At 31.7% G+C, this 13,117-nt stretch overlaps 1 protein-coding gene across 3 annotated transcripts in view; it reads left to right on the plus strand.

Annotated features, from left to right (window-relative positions):
• The window catches only part of LOC142237241 (neurobeachin-like protein 1), a 272,260-nt gene that overhangs the window by 3,873 nt on the left and 255,270 nt on the right, over positions 1-13,117 (plus strand). For 2 of the 3 annotated variants that reach the window (XM_075308615.1, XM_075308617.1), the window contains exons 2-6: positions 5,236-5,439; positions 5,544-5,693; positions 7,062-7,248; positions 7,320-7,408; positions 7,636-7,710. In XM_075308615.1, coding sequence (XP_075164730.1) covers positions 5,236-5,439; positions 5,544-5,693; positions 7,062-7,248; positions 7,320-7,408; positions 7,636-7,710 — 705 coding nt within the window. The remainder of the gene's footprint in view (positions 1-5,235; positions 5,440-5,543; positions 5,694-7,061; positions 7,249-7,319; positions 7,409-7,635; positions 7,711-13,117) is intronic. The other variant, XM_075308616.1, reaches the window with a different exon arrangement.

Genomic DNA, 13,117 nt, shown 5'->3' on the forward strand with positions numbered 1-13,117 from the left:
ACATTACTAGAATAGAAACGAATATTGTAGAAATAAACAAGTATATACGGCCATAAGTTCGGCCAAGCCGAATCTTATGTACCCTCCACCATGGATTGCGTAGAAACTTCTACGAAAGACTGTCATCCACAATCGAATTACTTGGGTTGTGGAATCTTAAAACTTCTTAACATCGTTTTCTAAATTGTGAATTAGTCCATACGTGGTAGAGAGCCAGAATTGAAATATGGGGGTCGCTTATATGGGGCTATATACAATTATGAACTTGATATGGACCAATTTTTTGTGATTGGGGATCGATTTATCTGAGGGCTATATATAACTATAGACCGATACGGACCTAGTTAGGCATGGTTGTTAACGGCCATATACTAGCACAATGTACCAAATTTCATCTGACTCGGATGAAATTTGCTCCTCCATGAGGCTCCAAAACCAAATCTCGGGATCGGGGCTATATATGATTATGGACTGATATGGGCCACTTTTGGCATGGCTGTTAAATATCATATACTACCACTACGTACCAAATTTCAACCAGATCGGATGAATTTTGTTTCTCCAAAAGGCACCGGAGGTCAAATCTGGGGATCGGTTTATATGGGGACTATATTTAATTATGGACTGATATGAACCAATTCCTGCATGGTTGTTGGATAACATATACTAACATCACGTACCAAATTTCAACCGAATCGGATGAATTTTCGTCTTCCAAGAGGCTCCGGAGGTCAAATCTGGTAACCGGTTTATATGGGGGCTATATATAATTATGGACCGATTTCGACCAATTTTTGCATGGTTATTAGAGACCATATACTAACACCATGTACCAAATTTCAGCCGGATCGGATGAAATTTGCTTCTCTTAGAGGCTCCGCAAGCCAAATCTGGGGATCGGTTTATATGGGAACTATATATAATTATGGACCGATGTGAACCAATTTTTGCATGGTTGTTAGAGGTCGTATGCTGACACCATGTACCAAATTTCGGCCGGATCGGGTGAAATTTCCTTCTCTTAGAGTCCCCGCAAACCAAATTTGGGGGTCCGTTTATATGGGGGCTATACGTAAAAGTGGGCCGATATGGCCCATTTACAATACCATCCAACCTACATCAATAACAACTACTTGTGCCAAGTTTCAAGTCGATAGCTTGTTTCGTTCGGAAGTTAGCGTGATTTCAACAGACGGACGGACGGAATTTCCCAGAATATATATACTTTATGGGATCTTAAGCAATATTTCGATGTGTTAGAAACGGAATGACAAAGTTAATATACCCCCATCCTATGGTGGAGGGTATAACAAAAATGTAACAAATCATCTAAATAAGATTACAAACAAATTATTTTCACAGTTAAAATATAAATAAATGTTGTCGTTTAAGGGAGTTAGATTCACAATTTGTTCGAAATCTACTAAAAGTGGATTTTATATATCCTTTTTTATAAGGCAAATGACAGTTGAAGTCGATTTTGAAACTGTAATGTGATAATAAAGCATTTATTTAAAATGGTAATATCATTAATTTAAAACACAATTATTATGAAATATTCGTGAAGAATATTCCTTAAAGGTGAGTATTAAGTTCGAGTTTAGCCGCTAATTTTCACTAAAGTGAAAACTAAATCAGTAAAAAAAGTTATAAAATTATACATATTTGTTGCAGATTTCATTATAACTTGATGGGGGAATATCCAAAAGCAAATTTTCATTTTTCATTGTATTCCTTAAAATGGATTATTAAAGAAAAGTAATCGTGAAAAAATGACGATTTTAGCGGCTAAACTCGAACTTAATACCCACCTTAACGGAAAAATCTTCAGAATTACCGTTACATAACATATTCTTTTTGAGTTTTTTTAAGTAAATGCTCAATTATATGAATAATTATACCTAATGGCACCGTCATTTATTCTATTTTATTAAGTCATTAACGGCCAAATGCATTACATTTTGAGAATATCAATTCAAAAATTACCGAGAAGTATTTATTATTGCCATTACAAGTTAGTCATTATAACTCACCGCAATGTAATGCAATGTGTAATGACAGCTTTACTCCTGGTAATGTAACTTGTAGTGAGATGTGGTTACCTAGTATTTGCTGGGTATATAATCATAGTTTGAAGAAATATTGCATCGTATTTGGTAGGGGGAGATGACAAACCCATAAATCCCCTTTACCTTTACACAAATACCGACAATCAAAGTTCTGTTCAAATGAAACAATTAAGCAATCACCCGATAGCTTGAAACTACCTTTTTAAATGGTACCATGGTACCCACCTAGATTAATCTCCCGTTTTGATTTCTTAAGCATCTAGATACCATAATTTGTATCCGATTAGCTTGAAATTGAAAATCTAGTACTATTTATCATCCGCTTGCACGTGTATCGAACTTCGTTTATCAAGAAATATATTACCTAACCATCAATTTGGATTCAAGAAAAAACACTCGACAATCGGCCTTCGAGCAGAAACAAGTCTGCTCCGCTGTATTCTTGGACATTTCCAAAGCCTTTGATAGAGCATGGCACGATGCTCTACTACTAAAACCCATCAGCTTACTTCCAAAGAATTATTGTGAGATTCTTAGCTCATATCTGAGCAATCGATTATATAAAGTATGCCGTTTTTTTTTCAAATAAAATTTTGTCAAAATAAAATGTTGACAAAATTTTATTTCTATAAAAAATTTTGTCTAAATTTTATTTCTATAGAAAATTTTGCCAAAATCTTATTTCTATAGAAAATTTTGTCTAAATTTTATTTCTATAGAAAACTTTGTCAAAATATAACTTCTATTGAAAATTTTCTAAAAATTTTATTTCTGTAGAAAGTTTTGTCAAAATTTTATTTCTATAGAAAATTTTGTCAAAATTTTATTTCCATAGAAAATTTTATTTCTGTAGAAAATTTTGTCAAACATTTATTTCTATAGAAAATTTATGAAGTACCTCCATCTTGCAGTCTATAGGGCTTTGCCCAAATAAATTTGACAAACATTCTTTTCCTCTGTTGGTTAAGCTACACTTGTAGTTTAGTCATTGCATGGTTTTAAGCTGCAATCAAAACACAACAACAAAATTTTATTTATATAGAAAATTTTGTAAATTTTGTTTTTTATAAAAAAAATTTTGTCAACAATTTATTTATGTCGAACGTTTTGTCAGAATTTTATTTCTGTAGAAAATTATATACTTTTTTATTTTTATAGAAAATTTTGCCAAAATTTTATTTCTATAGAAACCTTTATCAAAATTTTATTTCTATAGAAACCTTTGTCAAAATTTTATTTCTGTGGAAACCTTTATCAAAATTTTATTTCTATAAAATTTTTCAAAGTTTTATATCTATAGAAAATTGTTTCAAAATTGTATTTCTATAGAAAATTTTTCAAAGTTTTATATCTATAGAAAATTGTTTCAAAATTGTATTTCCATAGAAAATTTTGTCAAAATTTTATTTCTAAAAAAAATTTTGTCAAAATTGTATTTTATAGAAATTTTTGCCAAAATTTTGTTTCTATAGAAAATTTTGTCAAAATTTTATTTCTAAAGAAAATTCTGTCAAACATTTATTTCTATAGAAAATTTATAAAGTACCTCTTAGGAAAATCTACCAAAACATCAAGAATTCTACCATCTGTGGCAGCCATGAACCCGACACGAAGAGCAAGTTATTAAAGGGTGATACGGTCAAAATTTGGTCAAGGGAAAACGCATGTAAAGCGGTGAAATCGTTTATATAAAAAAACAAATTAAATTTCTTTTTCAAGTTCAATTAGTATAAAATTCAGGAAAAATATTCAGTTAGGCTTTCGCTTTTCCAAATCCGAATTGCCGGGCCTCACGCTTGACACTTGCCATCAGATTTTGTACAGCCACCTTGTCCACCTTCTTCGCCGCAGAAAGCCAGTTTGTCTTGAACTGCTGCTCGTCCTTAGCAGTTTTTTTGGTCTTCTATAGGTTCCGCTTGACAATAGCCCAGTATTTCTCAATTGGGCGGAGCTCTGGCGTGTTGGGAGGGTTCTTGTCCTTGGGAACCACCTGCACGTTGTTGGCGGCGTACCACTCCATGGCCTTTTTACCGTAATGGCAAGATGCCAAATCCGGCCAAAACAGTACGGAACAACCATGTTTCTTCAGGAAAGGCAGCAGACGTTTATTCAAACACTCTTTCACGTAAATTTCTTGGTTGACAGTCCCGGAAGCTATGAAAATGCTGCTTTTCAAGCCACAGGTACAGATGGCTTGCCAAACCAGATATTTCTTTGCGAACTTTGACAGTTTTATGTGCTTGAAAATATTTGCTACCTTTCCCCTTCCTTTTGCCGTATAAAACTCCTGTCCCGGAAGCTGCTTGTAGCCGGCTTTGACGTAGGTTTCGTCGTCCATTACCACGCAGTCAAACTTCGTCAGCATCGTCGTGTACAGCCTCCGGGATCGCGCTTTGGCCGTCGTATTTTGTTTATCATCGCGATTTGGAGTCACTACCTTCTTGTAAGTCGATAGTCCGGCTCGTTTTTTGGCTCGATGCACGGTTGTAGACGATACACCCAGCTTATTTGCGGCATCTCGGAGAGAGAGGTTAGGGTTTCGCTTGAAACTACCGTCAACTCTATTTGTCGTCTCAGCGGCTTCCGGTTTTCGATTTCCCCCCGATACAGACTTCCTGCTGTCGACAAACGTTCCCCAAACACTTTAATTACATTTGTAACGGTTGATTGGGCAACTTTTAGCGATTTTGCCAGTTTTGCGTGCGAGTAGCTCGGATTTTCGCGATGCGCGAGCAAAATTTTGATAAGCTGCTCTTCTTGCTTGGACGGCATTTTGACAACTGAAGAGTGAATTCCAAAATCAAAATAGGAGCAACATTCTACACACACACACCTTCAAAATGAGGGGTGTTCAGGTTTTTTAAATGCTTAGAATTACATGCTCTGAATGAATAAATAAATAAATAAATAAAATTGAAAGAAATACGTCAAGTTTATATTGACCAAATTTTGACCGTATCACCCTTTATATATGATGAAAGAAAGTTATTCCATATGATCCATGGTGGTGGTGGATTTAAGATCCGACACGGTCAATATTCTATTTTTTGAATAATCTCACCCTAAGTGAATATTATCGTCAACCTTTTTGTTTTCAGTTTCAATAAACAAATAATACTATCTTATATTCAATAACAATTGTCTGTATTATGTTTTCTATTTTCAGAATGAGGAATCGTATTTCCGTGAATTTATGGAACGTTTTGTTTCCATTTGGCAAAATCAATTACCTTTAGATTTTAATGTAGCTGATTGTCCCTATTGGTATGAAGTTCAAGCCGATCAAGGACCACACTTGGGCCGTTTACCAGATGAATTGTTGCCTGCAATTGGTAAATTTATTATAATAGCCAGCGACTCATGTCAGAATGTAAGTACTACCAAGGTTATTAGGTTACTTAGTCAAATCTCAATCTTATTCATTTTATTTTAATTATTTTGATTAATTATTTTGTATATGTTGTACTTTTATAGGGCGAAATAAACGACGAGACTATACGTGAAATAGCCATATTGGTCGATTGCCTGATTATTGTATGCCGTCATTTTGATAATATTTTGGCCGTTATCAAATATGAATATAAGCCCAATTTAATTGCTATCCTAACACATGTATTCCATCAGGTAAGCATGTACGATGTTATTTAATGCAAATCTTCGAAATTCTCAGAGCTTTATAGATGAGTTTGAGTTTATCATAGACTGCGATTGAGTGTAACCTGCAGAGAAGCAATCTTTATGTAGCCCACTCATAAATCAGAGAAGTATAATGGATTTGTCTGTGACTATTTATTAACCATAAAAGAGTGACCAAGAGATAAATTCGTCGTATTTGTTACCACAGAGCCGAGGACACGCGACTATTTGCCGGAAGCCATTTCTCTGAGACAGAAACTCTTCTAATGTTGAAATATTAAAAGTTGCCTAGAGTTGAATTGCGAACTCTACAATTTTGATTCGCAGTCAAGTTTGAGCTGCCGAGATAGAGATATACCACCGCTTGGTGGCTGTCCTCTAGGTTATAGTCCGCATATTGAGTAGAGTGCAGGTATAATCCATTGGTACTAAGAGACATCAATGTCTAGCATGAACTTTGACCAGAGAAGCATAACTTTTGCAGAGCAGAACGATGCTTCCACATCTTGCATGTTCAACCAAGAGGCCCTCACGAGAATTATGGGTGAAGGCAGATATAACGTCCATATCGTTCTGACCTCCCTATAATTCAATCCCTGAGAATGACTCTCCGAATTCATTACTTCTGAACGCCGGACGTCTGTCAACAAAAAAATAGGTAAATGGAACGATTTCAGAGACTACACCAAAGGATTTTGCGGGACATCATCAAGATGGCTACCGCACGCTTCATAACCGCTGGTCAAAATGCCCGGGTGAGGCCGTCGTGCTAACTCTGCTGACCCTAAGCTTGGAAAGACTAGTAAGATAGTTGACGAGAACAAGCCGAACAAATGGTTAGAGCAATGTAACCTAGGCACAAGAACAGTTAAATTGTGGTCTACAGAACCCTCTCGGAGAACGTCATTACAAGGACAATTTATTGAGCATCTCGAAAGTAATAGAGTGAAAAGGAGAGCCATTCGTCACTTTCGTGGTCAGGAAATTCTGAGAATGAAGTGCTTTACCAGACTCTTTAATTTGTCCTTGGAATCACTCTCTATAACTGGTTAGAGTAATTCCACAACTGAATCTAGGCAAAGACTCGAGCAAGGGTGAACCGTCTAAATCGATCTCCCTTCTCTGGGTAGTAGCTAAGATACTTGAGGTAATAGTGGAATGCATTGAAATAATAGCAACCTGAAGTTGGTTGCAACACATATCATCCACAGCATAAACGTTCGAGTTCTAGTGCGCACTCTATCTATCCTTACACAAAGAGGATGTGACTGTCGCATTCGTTTATAAAAAATTAGAAAGATGGATAAAATTTGATCTTGCTTCTATGAAATATTTTTTTTCCATTTCTCGTTTCAGTGCATTGAACAAAGGCATGCATCAACAGAGATTGTACATCTCTTTCGTAGTTTCTCACAATTTCTGGAGGTTATGTATGATCCATACTTGACATGGCGTAGTTTTCTACGTAGTAATTTTGCTGATTATAGGAAACTTTCATATAAACCACATATGGTACATGTAGAAATAATTCCATTTATTTACGGTAAGTTCAATGAAATATATTTACCCCCTTTCCCTAATGTCAATATGTCCAAATGATTTCTTTTATTACAGATTGTTTCCAAAAAAACGATATAACAAAATTTCCAGATATTGGAGAATCTTTAATACATACATTAGGTGCAATAATATGTGGATCACAGGTATATGTTTGTTTGATTTGCCATTTTCCATTCGTTTATGTTTTCCTAATAGGTTTTCTTTTTATTTGAAAAATTTTTGTTTTGTTTATTCGTTTGTGAGTAACGCTTTACATATTATTACTTTGTTAATTTTCCATTCCAATCTATCTGGTGTTGGGTTGTAAATAATTAAAATCTTCTCTTTCATTTCTTTTTTTACATTTGTTTGTAATCCTTCAATGTTACAGAAAACTTTAGCTTCAATAACACATACAAATAATCATAAAAAGTCTGGTGATGGTCATGCTATCTGTGATAATTTGGTAAGTTTTCATCGCCCATTAATAATATTTCCATTTATGTGAATAATAATAACTCATTCTGCATATGTAGTGTGCTTAGTGCTTCCATATAAAACTAACCACAATTATAATGTTTACCCCGATTTTCATAAAGTTTCGTTAGTGCTAAAGATTTTTTATACCGTACTATGGACATGTCTGTTATCCTGCCTATGCCATGTACTTATATACCAGTTAGGAACTCAAGCCATCGTGATGCAATGGTCCGCCATGCATACAAAGGGTCATGGGTTCAATATCAGTTTCGACCAAACACCATACAAGGCTTTCTGCAATGGATTATCCCCTCTCAGAAATGTTGCTGACATTTCTGAGTGCTTCAAAGCTTCTCTTATTGGTTTCACCTCAATTTGAAACGCCGTTCGAGCTTGCCAGTATTTCTTAGTATATTTCTACCAAAATGGTAGATTTTTTACTGTTTGGGAAATTGGTAGAATTCTTGATGTTTTGCTCGATTTTGCAAAGTGGTACTTCATTAATTTTCTATAGAAATAAACTTTTGACAACATTTTCTATAAAATACAATTTGGACAAAATTTTATATGGAAATATAATTTTGACAAAATTTTCTATAGAAATAAAATTTTGACCAAATTTTCTATAGCAATAAAGTGTTGACAAAATTTTCTATAGAATTAAAATTTTGACAAAATTTTCTATAGAAATAAAATTTTGACAAAATTTTCTATAAATAAAATTTTGACAAAATATTCTATAGAAATAAAATTTTGACAAAATTTTCTATAGAAATAAAATTTTGACAAAATTTTCTATAGAAATAATATTTTGACAAAATTTTCTATAGAAATAATATTTTGACAAAATTTTCTATAGAAATAAAATTTTGACAATATTTTCTAAAGAAATAAAATTTTGACAAAAATTGTTATAGAAATAAAATTTTGATAGAATTGTTTATAGAATTTCATTCATATTGTTATTTAATTAAATGGTAAATTTATTTTATATATTATTAATTAGTTATAGTGGCAATGCGCTATAATTGGCCTTACTAGCTTATTGTATTGTCTTAGAAAAATCTATTATCTATAGAAATAAAATTTTGACAAAATATTCTATACAACTAAAATTTTGACAAAATTTTCTATAGAAATAAAATTTTGACAAAATATTCTATAGAAATAAAATTTTGACAAAATTTTCTATAGAAATAAAATTTGGACAAAGTTTTCTGTGGAAATAAAATATTGAAAAAAATTTCTATAGAAATACAATTTTGACAAAATTTTCTATAGAAATATAATTTTCACAAAATTTTCCATAAAAATACAGTTTTGAGAACATTTTATGTGATATAAATTTAAACAAAAAAAAAATCTAGAAATAAAATTTTGGCAAAATTTTCTATAGATATAAAATTTTGACAAAATTTTCTATAGATATAAAATTTTGACAAAATTTCTATAGAAATAAAATTTTGACAGTATTTACTATAGAAATAAAATTGAGAAATTTCCTCTTTGAGGTTCCGCAAGCCAAATCTGGGGATCGGTTTATATGGGGGCTATATATAATTATGGAAAATTTTCTATAGAAATAAAATTTTTGACAAAATATTCTATAGAACTAAAATTTTTACAAAATATTCTATAGAAATAAAATTTCGACAAAATTTTCTATAGAACTAAAATTTTTGACAAAATTTTCTGTAGAAATAAAATTTTTACAAAATTGTCTATAGAAATACAATTTTGACAAAATTTTCCATAAAAGTACAATTTTGAGAACATTTTATATGATATAAAATTTTGAAAAAAAATTTTCTTAGAAATAAAATTTTGACAAAATTTTCTTTAGAAATAAAATTTTGACAAAATTTTCTATAAATAAAATTTGGACAAAATATTCTACACACAAAAAAATTTTTTTCTGATTCAATCACGAAATTAATTGATCCAATTAATTTTTTAATTGAAATGTCTTCAATCACAGAAATGATAGTATCAATTAAAAAATTAATTGACAGTCAATTAAAAAATTAATTGATCCAATTATATATTTAATTGATACTATTAATTCGTGTGATTGATTTTTATTTCAATTAAAAAATTTGTTGAATCAATTAAGTTTTTAATTGAATATTTTTTAAAACTCAATTAAGATTTTAATTGGAAAATTTTTCGTGAAATTTTTTTCTGTGTATAGAAATAAAATTTTGACAAAATTTTCTATAGAAATAAAATTTTGACAAAATTTTTTTATAGAAATAAAAGTTTGACAAAATTTTTTATAGAAATAAAATTTTGATAAAATTGTTTATAGAATTTCATTCATATTGTTATTTAATTAAATGGTCAATTTATTTTGGATTTTATGTATTATTAATTAGTTATAGTGGCAATGCGCTATAATTGGTCTTACTAGCTTATTGTATTGTCTTAGAAAAATCTATTTTCTATAGAAATAAAATTTAGAGAAAATTTTCTATAGAACTAAAATTTTGAGAAATTTTTCTATAGAAATAAAATTTTGACAAATTTTTCTATAGAAATAAAATTTTGATATATTTTTCTATAGAAATAAAATTTTGACAAAATATTCTATAGAACTAAAATTTTGACAAAATATTCTATAGAAATAAAATTTTTGACAAAATATTCTATAGAAATAAAATTTTGAGAAATTTTTCTATAGAAATAAAATTTTGAGAAATTTTTCTATAGAAATAAAATTTTGAGAAAATTTTCTATAGAAATCAAATTTTGACAAAATTTTCTGTAGAAATAAAATGTTGACAAAATTTTCTATAGAAATATTCTATAGTCCATTGTAATTATTTTAGTTTGGCCAAATATGCTCTGAATGAATAAATAAATAATAAATACAATTTTGACAAAATTTTCTATAGAAATACAATTTTGACAAAATTTTCTATAAAAATACAATTTTGAGAACATTTTATATGATATAAAATTTTGGAAAAAAAAAATTTCTATGGAAATAAAATTTTGACAAAATTTTCTATAGAATTAAAATTTTGACAAAATTTCTATAGAATTAAAATTTTGACAAAATTTGCTATAAATAAATTGTTGCAACGTAATAGTTTTTTGTTTGGTAGTTTTTTTCTCCCAAATTTGGTAGATTATTTTTTGGATAGTAGTAGTAACCGTGGTTCGGACTCGGCTATAAAAAGGAGGCCCCAGAAAATTGTTCAGTTACAGTTAACCGGAGAGAAGATATCTGCAATTTCTGTTAACTGGCGGTTAAAGCAAAAATTCGATAATCTTTTTATTGAAGGCGTTTTGTCCTTCGAGTTGTCTAATGGCGATTTCGATTCTAATAAAAAGTGCAACATTTTTGAATTTGACAAATATAAAATATAAACAACAATATTCTAACTTGTGGTTTTGGGGTACCTCAGAATATTAGAAATTAGCAATAACTTTAAATTGACAGAAAGACTTGAGGAAAAAATTTGTGCAACATCCGGGCAACGCTTTCGCATTTAAATCGAATAGGTTAAAGTGGCAGCCCGATTAAATTTATGGCTCACTTTGACTATTCAGTCAATTGTGATATGGTCCCAAAGTCCTTTTTCAGACCATTTAGAGCGCGACCAATATTCGTGAAGTAAAACACTCCAAACATCTTTAATTACAAATTTTAGAAATGTATTCGGCTTTGGTCGATGATTGCTTTTTTTACCGAACATTGACTTCGGCAAAAAAAAAAAACGGCTTCGGTCGAGTTATACGCCCCTTCCGACCATGAGGGCCTCATCCCCGTAAAATACGGATAGCGTACAAACCATGATCCGGACCATGGCGGGAGTGAGGCAGAGCAATGTAACCAGATACACACTCAAAGAAAAAAGTTTACTTGAATTCGAAGATTTTGATCTTCTCTTGAAGATTTTGGCATTGATTCCGAGGCAAAGATGCAGATTCTTTAAAATAAAGTTAGTTATTGTATTTTTTCAAATTTTCGTGCCCTTTTCGCGATATATCAAGAAAGGTATTCACGTACAAATAAATGTCAGTTTAAAAATCCAAATTATATCAAAGCAGGAAATATTTTCTTAATTTGAAAACAATCCTGAAAATAAGTATTAGCATATTTTTCAAGTTTTTGATCTTTAATCCAAAGATTCAATATCTCAGTTGATTTAAAGATGATTTCTTTATTAGTTTTTTAGTTTAATATTGTCGACCTTTTGTTAGAATAATAAATTCATGTTTTTTCAAGCTCGAGGTCATTTTTTAAATATTTAAATTTGAAATGTTTTTAATTTTACTTTAAGGGAATTTTTCCTTACTTCAAAGACATACGAATTGAATGGAGGGACGTAAATTTCATAGATTTGTGTCATAAATTTAAAGAAAACAATTCTTAAAGCAAAGATTATGAACTATTGTTAAATTAAAACGTCTATATTTTAAAGAAATTTGTCTTTATTAACAGGTTGGCTGATAAGTCCCCGGTCTAACAAAGAAAAACACTTTTTTTTTGTCAAAATTCGTTTTTATTATTCAACATAGTTCCCTTCAAGAGCGATACAACGATTGTAACGATCTTCCAATTTTTTGATACCATTTTGGCAGTTTCGGCGATCACCTCTTCATTGCAGCCAAATTTTTTCCCTGCGACCATCCTTTTGAGGTCTGAGAACAAGAAAAAGTCGCTGGGACCAGATCTGGAGAATACAATGACTTGTGGCACGGTGCGTTGTCTTGGTGGAACAACACTTTTTTCTTCTTCATATGGGGCTGTTTTGCCGCGATTTCGACCTTCAAACGCTCCAATAACGCCATATAATAGTCACTGTTGATGGTTTTTCCCTTCTCAAGATAATCGATAAAAATTATTCCACGCGCATCCCAAAAAACAGAGGCCATTACTTTGCCAGCGCACTTTTGAGTCTTTCCACGGTTCGGAGACGGTTCACCGGTCGCTGTCCACTCAGCCGACTGTCGATTGGACTCAGGAGTGTAGTGAAGGAGCCATGTTTCATCCATTGTCACATATCGATGGAAAAACTCGGGTGTATTACGAGTTAACAGCTGCAAACACCGCTCAGAATCATCAACACGTTGTTGTTTTTGGTCAAATGTGAGCTCGCGCGGCACCCATTTTGCACAGAGCTTCCGCATATCCAAATATTGATGAATGATATGACCAACACGTTCCTTTGATAAAGGGTGATACGGTCAAAATTTGGTCAAGGGAAAACGCGTGTAAATCGATGAAATCGTTTATTTAAAAAATCAAATTAAATTTCTTTTTCAAGTTCAATTAGTATAAAATTCAGGAAAAATATTCAGTTAGGCTTTCGCTTTTCCAAATCCGAATTGCCGGGCCTCACGCTTGACACCTGCCATCAGATTTTGTACAGCCACCTTGTCCA

This window comes from Haematobia irritans, chromosome 4 (genome assembly GCF_050003625.1).
Source record: "Haematobia irritans isolate KBUSLIRL chromosome 4, ASM5000362v1, whole genome shotgun sequence".
NCBI lineage: Eukaryota > Metazoa > Arthropoda > Insecta > Diptera > Muscidae > Haematobia > Haematobia irritans.